This window comes from Pyrgilauda ruficollis, unplaced genomic scaffold, assembly GCF_017590135.1.
Source record: "Pyrgilauda ruficollis isolate IOZ18807 unplaced genomic scaffold, ASM1759013v1 scaffold23, whole genome shotgun sequence".
Lineage (NCBI taxonomy): Eukaryota > Metazoa > Chordata > Aves > Passeriformes > Passeridae > Pyrgilauda > Pyrgilauda ruficollis.
In genome coordinates, this window is record NW_024522539.1 from 17,235,010 (window position 1) to 17,255,876 (window position 20,867).

At 43.7% G+C, this 20,867-nt stretch overlaps 1 protein-coding gene across 5 annotated transcripts in view; it reads left to right on the plus strand.

Annotated features, from left to right (window-relative positions):
* NEO1 (neogenin 1) overlaps positions 1 to 20,867 on the plus strand; it is a 166,785-nt gene that overhangs the window by 69,133 nt on the left and 76,785 nt on the right. For all 5 annotated transcript variants that reach the window (XM_041469102.1, XM_041469103.1, XM_041469104.1 and 2 more), the window contains exons 4-5: positions 3,238 to 3,391; positions 10,260 to 10,396. In XM_041469102.1, the coding sequence (XP_041325036.1) occupies positions 3,238 to 3,391; positions 10,260 to 10,396 (291 nt within the window). The remainder of the gene's footprint in view (positions 1 to 3,237; positions 3,392 to 10,259; positions 10,397 to 20,867) is intronic.

Genomic DNA, 20,867 nt, shown 5'->3' on the forward strand with positions numbered 1-20,867 from the left:
GTGCTTGGTCTGGTGCTCTTGGGATGCTGAAGCTGAGGTGTTTTTAATTCTTCCCATATTCAGGAAGTTGTGACCATCTAAACATTGGGACTTTTAGGGAAGTCTCCAACTCAGAGTCTTTGTCCACAGGCCTTGAGCTCTTCATAGTGGTTGGAAACAGGCTGGAGACACTCACAGGCTGCCTTCCCATATTTAATAGTTCAGCTTTCAAGACATTTTGTGGAAAGACTTCTTTAAAAAAACCCCACTAATATACTTCCATTGTGACATGACACAGTATGGGAATTGACTGTTTCTGTGAGTATAAAAGTTGGGGGATTTCTAAATTTCTCAGGTTGAATCCCATGTTTCAAACCCTGTGGAAGCTTCACAAAGAAATTGGTGCTTAGTCCGTTGCTCTTGGGATGCTGAAGCTGAGGTGCTTTTAATTGTCCCAATATTCTGGAAATTCTGATTGTCTAAGAAATGGGACCTTTTGGGAAGTCTCCAACTCTCAGAGGGGGTGACATTTTATTTTGGAAGGTTCAGCTTTGCCTGTTGTGCTGAAATGTTAAGATACTTTTGTTAGAACAGAAGTCACTGCTGATGTAAACTGTTGGCACATTCAGTGTGTTCTGTTCCCAGTGACACCAGCAGCTGTTCTAATACAAAGGTTTGAAAAGTGACCAAAAATAGGACAGGAATGTGGGTCGTGCTTTCCCAAACTAGGGAAATACAGGCTGTGTTTCATATGGGGTTCCTTAATTGTTCCCAGAGCTGTCTCTTCTGGATTAGTCTCCATGTTGGAATTCTCATTGAATTGTTACTCTTGGAAAGCTGCTGGAGGGAGTTGCTGAGTTTCCACCTCAGGAATCTCTCAGGGTCAGGCTGGACCCTGTCATGGTTGTCATGGTTGCCCTGACCTGGTGTGGGCAGCAGGTGGACTTGAGGCAGGTGGGGGCACCTTCAGGGGTCCCTTTCAAGGAATAGTTGTTTCTTGTGGCTATGGCCCTTCTCTACTTAGAATACTAAATTATTCTGTAAAATACCCCAGTTTTTACAGTTATAGCTCTCTTTTGAAATTGGGATTTTGGAAATTAATCATGCTTAAAGTAGGACTGTTTCTTTCAGTTCTTCAGCCTTTCCAGAGCCTTGTTTCTTCTCCAACTAAGGATACAGGGTTTGAAGAAAAGCACTTTTGGAAAAGATGCTTGATTGCATTCCTGTAGTTTGGATTGCCTTCATGTTTCTGCAGCCATTCAAATGCTAAGGATTTTGCTGATTTTTTTTTAACTGAAGATTTCTTGAAAACTTCCATATTACACTGATCTTTTGAATCCTTTTTGGCTCCAGCTGTAGTTTCCTTGCTTTTGTAATGCTTTGCTGAAAGTGATGAAATAGAGCTGTGTTAGGGAATTTAAATGATGCTGTTTCTTTGCTCCATCATGAATCTGAAAGTGTCGATGGTGAAGTTTGGTAAAATCCCTCCCAGCAGGCTTTTTTTTAGAAAGTGGGATTAAGCTGTTGAAGGGAAAGCTCCCTTAGTCTTGAGCAGCCCCCTAATTGATTGTTTGGCCTGAGAAGTATTTGAAAGGAGGATTTGAATTAATCTGTTCTTTATTCACTTTATTCCTCTTTTAAATGGTTATCTGATGTGGGGCTGACAGTGAACCCACCACTGCTTCCCAGGCTTTGAAACACACCCAGCACACTCCTGCATCCCAGAGATTTGCATCCTCAGACAGTGTTCCACTGCTTAAACATTCTGCTTTGGCTCATACCAGGCTGCCACTGAGCAGAAAGATTCATTTCTGAGCTCTGCCACTTCACAGTGGGTGCTTTCAAACATAGGACTGCAAGAAAAAATGTCACTTAACTTTGGGATCCAGTTGCCATTTACCTGAGAGCTGAACTCCCTTCTGGGAGCTGGGAGCAGTCGGAGTTGTGTCTCCAGGGAATCATCCTGGCTCCTCTCCGTGTGGGGATGGCTGCCTGGAGATGTTGTATCCCTGCTTTGCAGCCTGGCTGGCTCCACGTGCTGCTCCAGGTCCCTGTCACTTCCTTATTCCCCATGCACAGCAGGGCAGGCAGAGCAGCTCCTGCCAGGAATGTGGGCAGAGCTGCAGGGATGGGGCTGGCTGATCCAGGACTGCTCAGAGCTTGGCTGCCTCTGCCTGTGCCAACTCCCACACGGGATTTCCACCTGTTCTGCTTCCCCCAAGTGTCCTGGCACCTCCTCGTGTTGTGCCTCGGAGCTTGTGTGTGCCCTGAGCTCAGTGCTGTGAACACTCAGTTTTATTTTTAGTGTTTTGAGCTGAAGAACACCAAAAACAACAACTTCCTGAAATCCCTGCGAGTATCACCTCAGGCCCACGTGAGAGAGCAGCCAAATATGTTGTGATGAGACACAGAACGTGCTTCATTCAGGGAGCAGGAGTAGAGTAGGTACAGAATACTCTGTCCCCATTTTAGATGGCCAGAAATAGTTTGAGGCTTTGTCCAGTTGTGGAGCTTTGCTGCCATAACACCTTCGAGCACCCCTCAGAGTGCTGGCAGTGCAGGGTGAGCAGGGGTTACCCAGCCCAAAGTGCAGCTGCTCTGTGGAGCTCACTTCAGCTGGGTACAGTGCAGGGCACAGACAGAGGGTACACCCTGTAGCAGGGACTGAATAAACATGTCAATGCTTCATTTTAAGGGTGGGGAGAAAAAGGAACAAACCCCTCTCAGCTCAATCCAATGTAGAACCACTTCAGAGGATTCCCTGTTTTCATAAGGACGGAAAGCTGTGGTGGGGCATTTTTGTTTTGTTACTTCAGCATGCACATTCCTTGGCTGTTGTATTTTACTCAGGGTCAGTCACTGCTGCAATAATTTCATTTTCCAGCTTGTAAAAAGACTTCCTCAGGAAGCTCCCTGATGAAGCCCAAGGCTTGCTGGACAAACTCAAACCTGCTCCTTTCTTTCCTAAATCTCTGCTACCTGGTGGAAGTTCCAGTTTCAGGACTGTAGTTTTGACCTGGAATAGTTTCCCGGGGAGTTGGAAGAGTGAGAATCCCAAAAGTGGGGAATCACTTTGCATGTCTGGAGGAAATGTTAACAAGGGTGGGAGAGGTGGGGATGGAATCCTCCAGAGGGGCAGGAAAGGAATTAGAGGTTTCATTGTGATTTTCTTTGTCCGGTTGGGTTTTGGATCAGAGGTTTTTACCATGCCCACGTTGTGGTTTTGTGCCTGGTGCCATTGTCCTGTCCTGTTCGCAGATGCAGAGGAGCCGCAGAGGCTGGTGCTGCTGAAAGCGCCCTCGTCCCTCAGCCGCCTGCCCGGGCAGAGCGCCGTGTTCCCCTGCGTGGCTGCCGCCTTCCCTCCTCCCCTCATCAGGTGGACAAGGAACGGGGAGGAGCTTCCCACTGATGGGTGAGTAAAGGCTGACAGCCATGTCCTTGTCTGATGGCAGGAATCCAGCTGGAGTCAGGATTTGGGATTGGTGCACACCTTCCTTTGGGCTTGAAACCTGGAGAGCAGAGGCTGATCCCAAATGCTGGAGGGCTTCAGGACTCGTGTTGGGATAAAGGGAGGTGGTTCAGGAGACTTTGGAACAGTCTCAGGGTATTTTTTTGCAGCCATTTGAAGCCAAGAAATCTTGTCTGAAGCAGGGAGGTTATTAAGAATAGATTTCTTGATTACTTTTAGACTGGCACTGGAGTAGAAGCAGCAATCGAGGGAATAAGGGCACTACAGGAAAAGGAGGATGACTTGGGGTATTCTGAGTGTGAAGCCCTGCACTCATTCTTTCTGCAGTGGAAATGTCCACTCTGTGTCAGAATGTCACAAAGGAATGGAAGAATAAGTGTTTAAAGCAAAATGAAACATTTTCTCATTAAAATAGAATAATAAAACCATAGGCATGATGGCAAAAATCAGTGAGCTTTCAGAGATGTATGGAGTGAGAACTTATACATTGTAATTGCTGGCATAGTCGGAATAATGTGGTAGGAAATCCATATTAAAATAGCAGAATAAGTCTTATCAAGGCCATTTTTGTCCATATAATGAACATGCTTCCTAGAACCAGGGTTTCAGACAGTTATTTGAATGTTTTCCATGTTCCTCAAAGTCAGCAGTGAGATTAATGGGGAGCCAAGTTAATCATGGAACAAGGAGAAGTAAATTGTGACACAGAAAGCAGCCAGAACAATGCTCAAGTCTCTGCAGCACCAGGGATATAATATATCTCTTTTTTGGCAACTCTTAAATTAAAAGAATCCAGGGGCTGATAATTTGAACTGTCTTTGATGGGAGGCTGCTGTGGGAAATGACAAACAGCCCCTGAGAGATGGTGCTGTGTCAGTGTGAAGGCACATGATTTAAATTCAGGGGGTTTTATAAATATAAGAACTCAGTCCCCTACGAAAGCTGGTGCAGCACAATCAAATGGGGTGAAATGGCAGAATAAATGTGCCTGGCAAGATCTGAATTTGTTGTTCTTTATGTAAAGTGATGTCACGTCACGTCTTTAGGAAGTTTTGATGCCCTGTCCTTCTCTAGATTGTGGCACATTCAGGGCACAGGGAGGTTAAAGCTCTCCTTTTATTTTCTGGATTTTTGAAACATAAAGCCCAGATTTTCCCACCGCTGAATACAGTGCTGTTAATTCCCTTTGGAATTCGCTTCCCTCATTCTGTGAGGTTACCATGATAACTTCTCAGGGCTTCACAGGTATTTTCTTTTTCTCATAACTCAGAGTGAGAAATTGTTCTGGAGGACTGGAGCATAACATTAGATATACTTGATCTTCAAATGTACACAATTTCAACCAGGTCTAACCTGATTTTTCAGAATATTTAGCAGTAGTTCTTAGTGGTTTGCCTTTTGTTACAAGAATGGGTTCCAGTTGACTTTTTTCTTCTTGCAACACTTAGCTCTTTTCTTAAAGTGACATGTGTGCTCATTGTAGGCTTGAGTTTTAAGGTAGGTAAAGGTAGAAATTTGATCTTTTTCCCGTCTGTGGGATAAACTTTTTTTCATTGTTCCTTCAAGTGATCAAACTGAGCCAAAGCTCCCAAGTCTGCTGCTTGTGACTGTGGCTGAACAGGGCAGAGATTCAAAGAGCTGAGAACAGAGACCTCTTAAACTCCATTTACCCTCCAGCTATTGTGTTATTGGTGTGAATAGAATAACTGGAAAATCTCCAGAAATTAAGATTCTTTGTTGGAGAAAAGCCTGCAGTTACTGTTGCTAAATAGCTACCTTAGCTTGTTATGCATGGTCTGTTAATGTAATTACAAATTAAATCACATTTAATTTGTATTAAAATACTCTTTTGATATAGAAGTATGACTTTCTTAGTGTGGCATTTCCTTTATCCCAAGAAAATGCTGATTCTTTTCATCTGGGCAGGTTTTAATGTCCCTTCTGCCTGGGAAAAGCTCTGAAATCCCAGGTTTGTTTATGCACACCCCCACCCCAAACATTAACATACATATATGTAGGTATAGCCATGTATAATGGGACATTTCTCTGTGTGTGTCTGGGCTTAGGAAACAAAACTCAGACGGCATGGGGAGCTTATCCCTAATTTTGACCCCTTGTTAAAGGGTTTTACACAAAACCTTATTTTTACTTTTGTCATAACTATGGTAATTAATTAATACAAAATAGAATGTTTGCCTTTCAAGTTGTATTCCTAAGGAGAATATGGATAGGAAAATAGATGAATGTTAAGGATAGGGAGTGGTGGGGTTTTGGTATTAAATATTTGTTATAAGATCTGGAGAAAAGGCAAAGCGATTAAATTTGATGGATTATTTGTTGAAGACTGCAATAAGATTTATGTTAATGGATAAATACGAGTAAACTTGAGTGATGGCAGCCTTGGCAGTTGTTCAGACAGCCTGTAATGCAATATATTGTGAAATTAGTTGCTGTGATAAAATATTTTCCAAATTAATTACAGTGTGAGAGGAGGAAGCTTTGGGTGCTGGGTGAGAAGCAAAAGTTAACTCAGTGCTCCAAGTTTCCTTTGGAACAAGGCTCTTAGAACTCCAGGGAATCCTTCTGAACTCACTAACTTGAAGATTGTGAAAGAAATCTGATGGAGAGACTGCTGACTTCTTGGTTCTCCATAAAGAATGCCACTAAAGACTTAAGAAGCTTTCCCTTGAATGGGTTCATTGCTCCAGCTTGTAATCATCATATTTTATAGTTTTCCCAAAACTCCACTGTCTGTAAAGAAAGGAAAAGACTAAACCCTGCTCTAGGAGCTCCAAAACCCAAAGGAAGACTCCAGCCTGTTGTGATATATGGTGGCAGGTGGCACATGGACAGATGTCATCCATGGGCTCAGCACTGGGAATATCCTCCTGCTCTTCCAGCTGGATTGGCTCCATGGACTCCAAGTCAGTGGTGTTTCTGCCAGGAATGTGGAGAATGCTGAGGGAAGTGGAAGGAAGCAGGGAAGGCTCTGAAGTATGAAGTTATTGGAATAAATCTTAGGCCCTTTATGGAAAAATTCCTTAAGTAAAATCTCCAACATTGCTTGGTACAAAAGGTTAGAATGGAGGTGTTACATTCAGGCTGAGTAGCTCTTCAGGTTTGAGCCAACTTGGAGCCTTTCCTACCTAGTGAATATTTCTTATTTCAGGCTCCAGTCTGGCTGAGGATCCTGCTGTATGAAGGGTCTGTTCTTCAGCAAGTGCAGGAGTCCCTTTGTGCTTTTGACAATTCCTGACTTGGAAAGGAAAGTTTTCCAGGTGGCTGTCCAGGTGGATTTGTCCCCAGAGCTTGGGACACAGGCACAGAGAAGTGTCTGGAAGATGATCTGCTCTGAACACTGTGCAGTGTGTGGATCAGTATGTGTTCCAGCAGCATATATTGTATTTTCATTTATACTGGGACATGTCTGTGGGAGAAGGAACAAATGCAGGTGCCACAGGCTCTGAAAAACCTGCAGTAGATGAGATGGTTCATCTGAAACTAAGCCTTTGAAAGGACTTGAACAGTAACATTTTAATGTCTGTAAAGTCCAGCAAGCTCTGCAGCAGGTTTCTGCTGTTCAGTTTAGCAAAATTTCATGTAATTGAAAAATTGCTGCAGAGACATGGTTGTACATGTAACACTTCCCTGCAGTGAGGGGATGACAGCTGAGGACACTTGTGCCATGTTCATTTCTGCTCTGCTGGCTGTGCTCACGTGAAGTCTGTGATTGTAGGATCACATCCACATCCCTAATGCAGGGTTTTCCTTCGTGCTTCCCACAAATGTGTGAGATTCCCATTATTACACATTTCTTTTTGCAGGGTTCTGAGTGATTGGTACCAAGTGAGTTATTCTTGCCCAGCTCAGGAAAGGTTAAGCATAGCAGAGTAATTATGGAGATTTTTCTGGTAGTAGATCCCACAAAATAATCTAATTTACTGTCTAATTTTATCTGCTGTACTTACTGAGGACAGCAAATAGATTATAAGATGTTTGGGGAATAGTAATTTAAAAGAGGGAAGAAAAGCCCAAACCTCAGGGTATAAGTGACAGTTTGACTACAGTAAATTAATCAAGGCTCACTATATTTTGTGATAATGAAACACAAAGAGCCTGTGAGTGAGGCATCCAGAGTAGCTCAGTAATTGTGTGTTATGGGGGTGCAAGTGAGGGCTGCACAGAATGCATATAAAAGGCTGGAATTTGATTTTACTCTTCCCTGACATCTGAGTGATCAATCTTTGTTGTTTTTAATGACACTTCAAATTATGTTATCACTTTTATATTAAGCTGATTCTTTGTCTCCAGTGTCTGAAATCCGATTGCCTTACTCTTTTGTGAAAATGCTTCATTGTCCTTACAAAATTAAGATGTTTTGCTATGTTATAAAAGCAGCTTTGCTTTAAGACCAGAATTTTTCCACAGCTGATTCATACAGAGGGAATCACCAAGGAGTCTGGCAGATTAATTGTTTTCTTCCATTAAACTTCCACTAAATCACCTATTGGGAAATTGAATTCAACTCTGGGTTTTCTGGAGGAAAATAATCAAAGGGAATAAAAACATGGCACATGTTGAGATGGCTGAACAGGAGAATTCCCACAAATATTCTGATGCTGCAAGTAGTTTGTGAGATCCCCTAGGACAAGCTAAAGTGACAAGGAGGAATAGTTTTTAACAGTTTTAATAACATCTTAACTGCTGTCAGTAACTTTTCCAGAGGCTGGCAGTGGGAAAGGAGCACCCTAAGGCACGTGTTGCTTTTAGAGTGTAACAATGGATCTCCTGGAAAAGGCATTAATGTCCTCAAAATGCCACGGACATGCTCATGGCCTTTGATCATTCCTTCAGGATGTGACAGTGGCAGTTCTTGGGGCACAGCTCCTTCCCTGCTCCATGTCCTGCTGTCCCTGGCAGATCCAGCTCTCTGCTTTCATCCCAGCCCTCAGCACATTCTCTGCTGCAAGAACAAAAAGTCAAAGCAGGACTTTTACATAATAAAAGAAGGTTGAAATTTTCACGGATGGATGTGTCAAGGTCCAGGCTTGTCTTACTCTGGTGTTTTTCTTTAGGCCTGGTTTTAGAGCCTGTCTGACAGTGCTATTCCCATGCAAGCCTGGGACATTTTTCCTAGCATTTGGGAAGCTCTTAGTATGATCTTTTTAAACTCATATCTTCACTCAAATTCCTTGCACTTCTTCCAAGCCAGCCTTTCTGTAGTCCTGGTGTTTCTCATGGGAGCAGTATGGGTTCCTTCCAGAGCACCTGGACAGGGACATCTCTTTGGGTCCTCTTAACACTTAATGCCAGTTATGGTTTTGTTTGCTCTGCTTTTAAATGTAATAACCAGAAATTTGATCAGCAGTTGCAGTAGGACCATAAATCAACATTTATCTGAGAAATAATAGTGAGATGAGGCAAAACTCTTGTGTCCCAACAATTTACCTGTCCAAGCAGGTCAGGATTGGTCCTACTGATGTAATTCTAGGAAAACTTTCAAATGGAGAAAGCACTGAGGTTGATTTTTGTCCGTTGGCCATTCCAAATAGACACCAAAAAAGGCAATTGTTGTAATGTTCATATATTGACAGAATTCAGTCCCTTTCTGCCCTTGAGAGTGGCAGGCAGGAAGCCACCAGGTTCCCTTCCCTTTCCCCAGAGTCTTCCTTTTCCAGCTGCAAATAAGAATGGCTCTGGGTCAGCATCCAGGCACAACTGTTTGTCCTGCCTTGGGGTTTTTGGCATTTTATTGGAAAGTTTATTTGGTATTTCATGTGGGAACTTGGAGTATTGAAGGAACTTGAAAAAATCATGTACAAATTTATATCAGGTGAAGGGCAGTGATGGCTGCACTGGAGGAGCGTGTGGCTGGAGGCTGAGGGTGCTGCGCTGAGCAGGAAGCGCCACCTTTATCTGCCCCGTTTAGCAGCAAAAGCAGACAGATTGTAAGGGCTGGGTTAGAGACCCTTCCCTGCCCTTTGCAAGTCAGAAGGGGAGGTTCTGTCCAGGCCTGTTGTCACCTGATGAATCTGTATTTTGAATTTCTTATAACCTGTGTCTTATTCTGAAGTATTTCATCTCTCAGGGATGGCTTACCTTTTCACAGAAATTCAGTTCCTGTGCATTGTATAATGTGCACTGCTGTCCTTGTGTTGTGAAGGCACAGTCTCTGCTGTTGTACTTCCCTCAGCTTTCCAAGCAGTCAGTCATTCCAGCTGGATCTGCAAATGCCTTTTTCTTAATTATGTGATTACAATGCCTCATTTTTCTTCAGTTCTGGCTGCTCTTGACTAAATACCTTGGATCACATTTAATTAAGAATAAGTGAAGCTGCAAGTGCAAAAAGATGAGCTGCTCTTGTTGAATTGATAGGGTTGAACTTAATTTTCAGTCTGGGATGTGATAGTGTAATTATAACTCCTCTGTGTCCCACACTCGGGTGGTGTCATGCTCATGACACCATGGTCATGGAAGGACCATGTCCTTGTGTGTGCAGGTCTGGCCAGGGTATCCCAGGGATCTGGGTTATGGCTGCGGCCATGTCCATGGAGTGACCCTGTCCTTGTGTGTGCTGGTGTGAGGCCATGTCCATGGAGTGACCCTGTCCCTGTGTGTGCAGGTGTGAGGCCATGTCCCTGCAATGTCCCTGCAGTGACCCTGTCCCCTGTGTCCCTGTGTGCAGGTGTGAGGCCATGTCCCTGCAATGTCCCTGGAGTGACCCTGTCCCCTGTGTCCCTGTGTGCAGGTGTGAGGCCATGTCCCTGCAATGTCCCTGCAGTGACCTTGTCCCCTGTGTCCCTGTGTGCAGGTCTGGCCGGTTCCAGCTGCTGCCCGGGGGGGTGCTGGAGATCCGGGACGTGGCCGAGGCCGACGCCGGGACCTTCACCTGCATCGCTGAGAGCGGCAACGACACCCTGGAGGCTCAGGCAGAGCTGGCAGTCCAAGGTGGGTCAGAGGTCTTCATTTTCACAGAGAACACTTCTCTGCATGACTAAATGTGGTATTTTTGGGGTTCCCGGACGGAGGAGGAAGGATTGAATCTGACTGCATGTTCTTAGAAGGCAAATTTATTATGTTACTGTATTATATTAATGAATGCTATACTAAAGCATACAGAAAGGATACAGACAGGAGGCTACAAAGAATCATAATAAAAACTCCTGACCCCTTCCAGAGTCCTGGTACAGCCTGACCATGAGTGGTCATTAAGTAAAAACAAGTCACGTGAAACCAATCAAGCACGCACCTGTTGGTAAACAATGTCCAAACACATTCCACAGCAGCAAAATGCAGGAGAAGCAAATCAGATAATTATTGTTTTCATTTTTCTCTGAGGCTTCTCAGCTTCCCAGGAGAGAAATCCTGGGCAAAGAGATTTTTCAGAAAATATGACAGTGGCAACTAAATACCTAAATATCTAAGTTTATTCTGTGGTCGGTTCTGTGCCCCACTAAAAACTGAGCCCCCCTCCAGTACTGTTTTAAATGTTGTTACTCTGATTTATTATCCAAACTGCTTATGATTTTCTAAATAGCCAAATGAGCAATGTGCTTATATAATACAGCCTGAGGGTGCTTAAAAGCTGCTCTGTTGGCTCCCATAGTATTAAATGTGGTTGATGGCACATACTTGAAGGTGGGTCAAGGCCACAGTGTGGCTGATCCCATCTGAAAGTCAGCCTGTGGTACTGCACCCTGGCTGTCTTTGGAAAGGACATCTCTAGTGCATTTTTCATAATCCTTAAATGCATTGTTGTTCTCAATGAGCTTGTGAGAAGATAAAAGCAGAGATGTTTGGTAATATGCTGGTTTATTGTGTGTGTAACTGTTTTGCTTACTCTTGCAAGCTATTTTTACTAGAAAAAGTACTGAAATATTGATAATGTAGTTTTAAAAAGCATCTTACTATACATAAAAAAGTAAACAAAGCAGACTGGGTAGTCAAAGAAAATAGACTTGGTAAGGAGTGGGAAAAAAATCAGGTAAAAGCTTGCCTTCCTTGCCTTTCTTATATTCCATGAGGAAATCTCTTTTACTGATTGGACCCTAGTAGGGGTTTCCAGTTCTTTCTCTGGAGTTTCATGGCATATGCAGGATCCTTGTAAGAGCTTACCTGGCTTGGTTTACTGTGGACTGTGGTGCTACAAAGTTGATCTAAAAAGTAATTCTGAGGGGAGAAATTTATTCACTGAACATCCATACATGAAGGGTTTTCTATAAACAAAAGGAAGGGTTTTTTGACAAAAAGGAAGTGCTCAGGCTCTATCTGGTCATGCAGAAAACCTCACATTTTTCTTACCTTGTATCTTGGCCAAAAGAATAAAGATTTGGTGCTCTGGCTTTGGAAATACCTCCAAGCTTGAGGCTTCAGAACACTTTATGATGGCTTCAGACAGCTCATGTGTGCTGTGTTTAATTCAGTTCCAGCCTCTCTATTTTACAGAATTCGTCTTGTGTTTTATGGGCAGTGACAGCAATTAATAACATTAATGATATGATGCAATTAAGCAGGTTGTGGATAAAGCTGAGAGGAGCCTTAGTGCAGGACATCCACCCTAGGTCACCTGGGATGCAAGTGAACTGAGATAACTCTTGCTCCTTATCTGAGCCATTGTAAAGGATTTCTTCATTTGATTGTGAAGATTTAGAATGTTCTGCCAGACCTTCCATGCTGATATTTTGTTACATACCTGGCACTGGAAAGAAAATCCTTTATGCTTGAGTATTAAAATATATTAAAGGTTCTACAGAGTGCATTTCAGATAGTGACATTTCTTTTTTTTTTAACTTTTTTTACTTCTTAGTTCTAATCTTAATTCTACTTTCCTTGAGAGGTCACTGCAGGGAGTAATTGTATTTCTGCATTACTGTACTTTGGTGCAGGGGTGAATAGCTTGAGTAACTGTTACCTGATCCCTGGATCATTTTATTCTAGACCAAAGAAATTGTCATCTCTCCCCACCTAATAAAAGCATGATTTTGCTTAATTTAAGTTCTTTCTGCCATTCTTAGAAATGAGTCTGGCAGCATTTCAGACAAGGAATTCATTTTTTGGGTACTGTGTTTTTCTGCAGCTCTCCTTGAAGCACTTGTTTTTTCTAAGAGGTTTCACTCTGTACTGGGGATTGTGCTCAGGCAGCCAATCTTTTTCCTTCTAATAAAATTTCCTCAGGGCAGTTTAGACATGGAATTCTGTGCCAAGGGGGTGATGCCATTGCTTGGCAGTGGAATGCAGAGGTGTTCTGTGGCTGCCTCTTGACAGGTTTCCTGGCAGTGCCAGGTATGGGCTGACTGAAATTCAGGCAGAAACAACCTGCTTTATCCACTTGTAGGTTTGACTTGTGCATGGACTCAGAGGAATGCACTTAAAGATCCCTTTGCTCCGTGATCAGCTTTTATGTGTCCTCTGACAAGGTTACAAAACCCTGCAAGCAAATGAGTGTCTCTGGTATGGTGCTGGCCACTGGAATTCTCCTTCCATGGCAGTGGGGATGAAATCCTGGCCATCCCTGGTGGGAGGGTGCCCTCAGGTGTGTCACACTGGGGCTGTGCTCAGCTGGCAGGAAAATGCCTGAGTTTTACCCTGGGTTGGTGTAAGGTACGAGGGAGTGGTTGGGGAAAGCTTATTCCAGCCTGTGTGGGATTGTACAGCCACCAGTCTTGGGAGTTCCTGGGGTGTTTGCTGTTACTTTTGGCACCATTTTCAGTTGGGATAAGTGGTACCTTCAGTGCAGTTACTCAGATCCTATTGGTGACACTTAAAGATATCACCAGTTCACATACCTGAAAATAGTTGAATCCCTGTGTCATAAATTAAAGGTGCTAGAGGAGCCTTCTATTGCCCTAATGCTGGGTTTAAAAAATGATTGGGATTTGTTTCCCTACATACATCCCAGAAGGACTGAATCAGGAAAATGGCCTTTAACTTGACTAGAAAGGAGCCAAGAGTCCAGAAGAATTCTACACAAATTTCTGTCCTCAGTCTCTTTATGTGCATTGTGTATCTGGGAGGTAGAGTCAAGAGATTTCCTTACATTTGGAAGGGAATTTTGGCTGCCCTATTCCTGGAAGTGTTCCAGGCCAGGTTGGACAGGGCTTGGCACAAGCTGGGCTTGTGGAAGGTGTCCCTGCCATGGCAGGGGGTGGGTGTGATGACCTGTCAGGTGCCTCCCAACCCAAACCATTCAGTGATTCTATCTGTCTGCAAACTGGAGACTTGATGGACTGGTCACACACTGAACCTTTGCCTGGTGCATCTGAGAAATTATTTCATGTGGGAGAGAGCAGGGAATGTCCCAGGGAAAGATGTGGCTCAGAAGAGTGTCAGCCCCTAAAGCTGGACACTGCTGAATCCTGCCCACACTTAGAGCAGGACCAAACACTGAATGGACAAAATATGGGCATCTTTGTACCCAGAGCGTCACAGAACGTGGAAAAGGGACCTCCTCAGCTTTCCTGGGGTGCCAAAGCAGAGGTCACTGTGGGAAATGGAGTTGTAGAGAATTCTCACAGCCTGACAGAAGGCTCACACAGTGTGCATCTGTGTGCAAACCTTGAGATAAGAAATGCTGACTGAGAAATGCCATGGAATAGGACAGACATTGCTGAGAGAGAAATGGAACTAGGAACAAGTTTTAAAGGATGGCCTTGCAAATAAGACCAGATACTTTAGGGAACTAGAACTATGGAAGATGCATTGTAATGGGGCCCACAAGGGGTAATTTTAGATGATTGGCTTTAAGGCATTTACAGCATGGTGTGACAAAAGCTGATAGGCCAAGAAACACTTATAATGCAATTAGAAAATAGTTGGCTTCTGATTGCAATGGCATGAATTATAACATCTGTATAGATGAGAAGGGTGAAGAGGTGAAGGGTGATGAAGAGAAGAAGGGTGATGAGGTCCACCCTTCTCATGAGACTGAAAATGGAATAAAAGTTTTTAAAACACCTCTCAGTTGCCCCATCTCTGGGTCAGAAAAGAGCTTAATCCAACAGGTCACCACAGTCCAGGTCAAACAGGGGCAGGACACTTCCATGGTGGAGGCAAGAATTTGGAGCCTGAAAAGTCACCTCTCTCTTGGCTGTAGTGACAGTGCTCTCCCCTCACTGTGGGTGCTGCTACCAGGTTATTTACAACACCTGTAATGAATTGAGAGCACTGGAAAAATTTGTTTTGCTCTCCCCAGGCATGAAAGAATCTGTAGCATTTCCCTCAGATAAGATTGGGCAGTGATGACAGCAGAGCTGGGGAAACAGGTAGTTACTGTATTTAATCTGCTCAGCCTGGAAGAGCCAGAGTGGCAGTTAAATACTGGGAAGGTCACAAGTTCAGCCTTCATCTGGGCAATATTTCAAATTTATGGCTGTGCCCAGTGCCCTGGGGGTTTGTGCAGAGGCTGGGGCTGAGTGAGGTCACCACAGGGGCTTCCTGTGGCCTGCCTTGGTGCTGGGGTGGGGACCAGCAGCTTGGGGGACTTTCTCTCTCTGTTGAAATATTTACTGCAGTTAATAATGAACCAGAAAAATCATAAACCAAAAAAAATTTCCGTTTTCATACTCCTGTAAAATTGACATGGCAGGTTTGAAGCCTCTAAAATGAATAAGTCCCTGTGTTTGTGGGAGAAGAGTGAGAGTTGCTCTTTGCTGTTGCTTGTTATTGCCTTTCAGTGAGTTTTTGGAGTAGCAGAAAGTCAACTTCTGAGTTGTCTAGGACAGCATTCAGTGTCTGATAGTGTATCTTAAGTATTATGCATGAAATGTCTCACTGTGTTAATGTAACTAAATTTAAAAATAAAACAAGAGAAGCTTCTTTTGGGGTATCTGTAGTGATAAATCAGAGATTGCATGTGGCAACTGGCTGATCACAGCCTCGTTTGTGCTGCCAGAGCAAATTGTATGGAAAAAACCAAATGCAGAAATGTTTTGATGGAATTGTCCACTTTGTGCTTTAGAAGGAAATGCTGGAAATATTTTCAGTAGAGCTGACAAGGCTTACAGCAATGGCAAAGCCTTATTCCAGCAGAAAATAGGGTATTTTTTAGTGTTGGTCCTGCAGTGTCAGGAAACGGTGATTTCTGTGTTCTGGGGGGGTTGGATTGCCTCACCTTGATTTCCCTGCTGCCTTTGCCCTTGCTGAGGTCTCTAGTACTTTGATTACTCATGGCTTGTAATTATTTTAAATTTTTAATTGAAGATTTTGGCTTAAAAACTAGCTGTGGTTATGCATCTATTAACATATGACTTTTTATTAAAATAAAATGAGAATGTGCCAGGATGTGTGAGGCAAGTCAAGACTTTCTTTAAAACAACACCAGGACAGCTGCAGAAGGAAGAGCCTGAATGTGAAGAACCCTGAGCTTGTTTTCCAGGGTTCTCTGGGGCAGCTGCTCTGATAAAAGCTGATGCCATCCTGCCCCAGAAATTGTAGCTGTTTGCAAAGCACATTAAGTCCTGCAGCAGCAGAGTAATATGTCTGGGTGACTGTTATTTTTGCATTAAGCTTTCATTATTATTGAAAACAATTCCAGGGAAGAAATTTGAACCATCACTGAAAATTGCTCAGACCTCTCTCATACCTTCTAGATGATCTTCATCGATTTCCCTCTCTAATTAAGCTCAGTGCTGTATTTGATAATGGGCTGCTCCTCAATTAGAGATTCAAGAGATGCTGCATGAACCTGAACTTGTCAAAGGCTCACGTGGGGAACAAAATATTGTCCTTTTTGGGGGTCTCAGAATGTTCTGCTTGGGGAAGCTCTTGGAAATAAAAACAACACTTGGCTTCATAGGAGTTTTCTTGCCCTGAAAATGTAATGAGTAATTAGAGACCTTTTTTCTGTAGTGATGCAAACAAGGGCAGGTAGTCCAGGAGTCTGGTGTGGATGGATGGTGGGTGAGCTGAACTCCCTGGAATTTGGGTCTCTACCACTGCTTCACTGTTTGTCTGAAAAGGCTTTCTGAAAGTCCTCACTGTTGCTCCTTGGTGTAGTTTATTGTGAATGGAGTTCACACCTTACTTGTGGATTCAACTCACTGGGAGTTTTTGCCTCTTGCATTTGTATTCAAGGCAAATGTTGCTAGTGGAAAAGTTCTAAACAGATATTCAGGGACATGGGAGAGGAAGGACAGGGCAGTGCTATTTTAAGGCTACATCACTTGTTCAGATTGTACCTGGACACCAGAAAAGCCCATCTTCAGGAGAGGTGTAATTTTTAATGCTAAAGGTAAACTTCCCCAAGATGTTCTTTGCATCATGCAAAGCTCCCACTCCTGTGTTCAGGACTGTGACCTGATTCCTGTTCCACAGGGCGTGGGCTCAGCAGAACCTCTGCTTTTCCTGCTCAGTGTCTAAATCTATTTCTCTAGCTGGACTGTTGTAAGTTTGTGGTTTTTGTTCTGTCTTGATGGTTTTCTAAGACCAGGAGGAACATTTGTCCAGCCCTTGACATGTGGAAGAGAGCTTGCCTTGGTTCTCAATGGGGGCACCAACATTTGTTTTCTTTAGCTGTATTTCCAAAAGTCACCATTGAGCTTTGCTGGAATTTCAAGGAGCATTCTCTGATAGCAGTGCAGATGTTTAACATTCCATGGTGGTGTCAGAGAGCAGTGAAATGTATTGTAGGAGCAGCTCAGGAGAGCCCTGCAAGGCCATGATCTGTGCCTGCTGCCATGTTCCAGGTGAGGGGCATTCAGCAGCTCAGGGCTGGGAATGTTTTCCAACTTTTCCTGGGCTCAGGCTGGGCAGGGGCAGCTGCTGTGTGTGCCTTGCTCAGTGGGATGGAGCCCTGTGGCCACGAGGAGGCTGGGGTGATCCCAGGATAATCCTGGTGGTGAGGACAGGAATGATGTGTGACCCCTCTCTATGGACCATCCCCAGCACCATGGGGTGTGCAGGCCCCAGATCATCCTGCTGCAAGGGAGGCTTTTCCTCTTCCAAAGTCTCTTTTCTGTTGACCTGATAACATTTAATCATGAGGTTCTTGTACGTGAAACATCTGGAATTCCCTGTAATTGTAAAGGCAAACACAAAATTTGTACCTGTGCAATGTGGGAAGAAACAGCCCCAGATTCCACCTCCAGTAATTCTGAAAAGCTGAAAGATTAATTAGAAGATTTTTGTGAAGTTAGGGCACAGTTTACAAAGATTGCACCAAGTGTGGTTATATCTGGAAAAGTTGTCTTTTTGTTACAGAAGTGCTGCAGAGCTTTCAAATGGATTTTTGAGGCACTGAAAAAACAGTTACAAAACAGCCCCCAAATGGGCAGGAGTTAATGAGGACAGGGATGAGATCCTTTGGGATAGGTGTCCATAATGGAATGGTGTGTGGATTTGGGAGGTAAGATCCAGAAGTGCACATGCCAGGGAGATGAGATACGTGTGGAAGATAAAAAAAAACCTCTTTGTGAAATATATATATTTATAAAAAAACCCATTAAGAAAGACAAAACCAAATGATCAGTAACCCATAGAATTCACACAAATGGTTTTCCTTGTAAATGTTCTTGAGGGATCCTTGGGGATAATGAAAATGTTACTAAATTAAGCAGCAGTGTCTTAAATATCTACAATGTCGAAACTGATATTGAACTGAGGGAATTGTAAAGGCTGCTTTCTCTTTCAGGCAGAGTTTCTAATAAATGAGGATCATATTAACAGGGGTTTGAACCAGCTGCTGCTTTAGAGACAGAAATCCTTTTCCCCCAAAATGGCTTTTCAAACAGTAAGCTGAGGCTTTGCCTTTGGCCTAGACAGGCAGTTACAGAAAATGCAGGGTTTTGCCCAAGGTTTATATTTAGGGATGGGGTTTTTTTTTTGGTCTCCAAAGTAAAAATGCACTTTTTAATTTGGAACAGGCTTTACCCAGCCCAGGATTTACTCTTTTTGCAGTGTGTTTTTCATACAATGCTGTAGGAAAGGTAAGCCCAGCTGGCTCATAGTCCCAAGTGCTCTGGATGCTTTTAAGGATTCAGGGACGCTGTAGATGTATGTACTAGAGATAAGCTATAGGGGTTTTAATACTGCTTTTACTCCCCATCAAAAGGAGATGACAGAATTTCAATTGCAAACTAAAAGCTGAAAGATTCAGTAGTAATTTTTAAGTTGCACATGCCAGAGACTTCCAAGAAATGTGAATGTGTGAACTAAGCAGCTCATTAAAATGCCTTTTGCCTCCAAGTGAGACTCTTTTTATAGGAGTTGTGCCCTAAATGGTGAGTACTTTTCTCTGTGCATCAGGGTCATCCTTCCATTTTAATTGGGTGAATCAAGCTCCAAGTTTAATTTTTGAATTTATGGGATTTAATTTTTTTTTAGTTCAGGAGAAACTTTTGCACTGTTTTCACACCATCAAATTTCGTGATGAAAACTGAGGGTGATGTTAAAGTGGAAACGCTGAGGAACACCACGCATCAATCAGTCTTGAGAGAGAGTCCATACCATAAAGTGAACATATACTTTCTTTCAAGTTAAATTTTTATGATGGTTAAGCTGACTCTTATCCAGCAGATAATTGATTTCTCTAATGGGAGCCAGATTATTGCCATTACTGGATGTCTCATTATCCAAGCTCTAGTCCTTGGCAGGGAAGTTTCTCCCAAAGTTGCAGAGATGAAACAATGCAGTAATTTGTGGGAGGGAAGGAGGGCTCTTATCTGTGGTGGCTGATTCCCTACGTAGTCTTGCAGTTAATTAGTTTGTCTTCGTGAGGAGAATAATTTAAAGGAAAACCATGGTGGAGTTTGGGTTCCTGGAGTAAACAGGGTTTGGTTATGATGCCAGTGGAAGTTAAACACTTCCAGTGCTCTGGAGGAGATGGGAAGCCTTGGAGGCAGATATGAGCTGCCTAATAAAGGTGTTTGGTGCTCCTCAAGGTGCCCTCTCCAGAGGGGTGCTGGGGGCAGGCCTGGAGGGAAATGGGAACAGGATCTAAGATACTCACAAAAGGAAACCAGGCTCAAAGTGGGCTGGTTAATGGTTAATGAAGGGCAGAACATGCACATTATATTGAATATTTTTCTAACCAGTCCCAAATTCTGGCAGCTCTGCTGGTCTTGTTTGTTTTCAAGTGCTAACTCAAAGGTTGCATCTGTGATCTCTATTTTCACATCCTTAGGAGCTGAAATGCAGTCTGAGTATAACATGAAATGAAGCACTTTGCAGGTGAGGATATAAATTGCTGTACTGTAGTACCTCAAAGCACCCTGTGCTCTGGAAGTGCCACTCCCCAGGTTGTGTGTCTCTCACATCAGATGGTTTTAGCTTCAGTAAAGCACTTGGTTCTGTAACACAATTTGAACAAAAGAGGGTTTGTGCTTGTCCTGAGTTACAGCGTTTAAAGGCCCCCTGGAACACCCCCATTACTGACAGGTTAATGCACAAAATGTAGGATTGCTTGGAATTTCTTTTTTTATTGCATGCAAGTTGCAAAAGCTTCCCAAAAAGTGCTGCTTGTCTGTCAGGAGCTGGATCGGCAAGGCCAAGGAGCAGGTCCCTTAGGCAGGACAATGTGTTTTTTCCATAGCAATGTGGCAGAGTGGAATGGGACTTGAAGGAGGTGCAACAGTTTTGGCAGCCTTTGGAAATAATTCTGCTTTGTGTTTTGTAACTCAATGAGCTCTGTAGTGTTTTGGAGCTCCAACCTCCAATTATTGTTGTTTATCCTGGTGGAATAATGTTCATGAAGGGCCCTGGGAAGCACAGTCAGTGCCACCTCAGTGCCCAGCAGGGTCATGGAGCAGATCCTGCTGAAACTGCAGGAAGGCCCAGAGGGAAATGAGGTGAGTGAGGGAAGAGCAGTGGAGTCATCTGCCTGGGCTTGTGCAAAGCATCAGACCCTGGCCTGGTGATCCCAGCCTCTGGAGAGTCATGGATTTGGTGTGTGTGCCACTGGGTGGGTGAGGAATTGTGGCCCACAGCTTCTCTGTGAGGGTGGGCAGGCCCTGGCACAGGGTGCCCAGAGCAGCTGTGGCTGCCCCTGGGTCCCTGGCAGTGCCCAAGGCCAGGCTGGGCAGGGCTCTGAGGGGTTGGAACTGGCCCCCACCAGCCCATGGCTCTGTGACAGGGATGGAGCTGCTGTTGGCCAGGGAGCTCAAGGAGCTTTGTGCACAGGGAGGAAACAGAGAAGGTGAAGCAGAACTTCAAATATCACTTTTCTGTACTGAAAGTCTCTTTTGAGGTGAGTTTATAGCAGCTCACAGCTCAGAGCTGAGTCAGGGCTGCAGAACAAACATTTCACTAAATCCTAATGATTTACTATAAGCTGTGTGCCATGCTTTGGAGAATCTTTAAAATATAATTTTGCCTTTCCTTTCCCCTTTGGGCAAATAATTTTTTCAGCTTTCCCAGTACATCCATAATTAATAAGTTTGTTTACTGACAATGTCAACACTAACGTAGCTCTGATTTATAGTGTTTA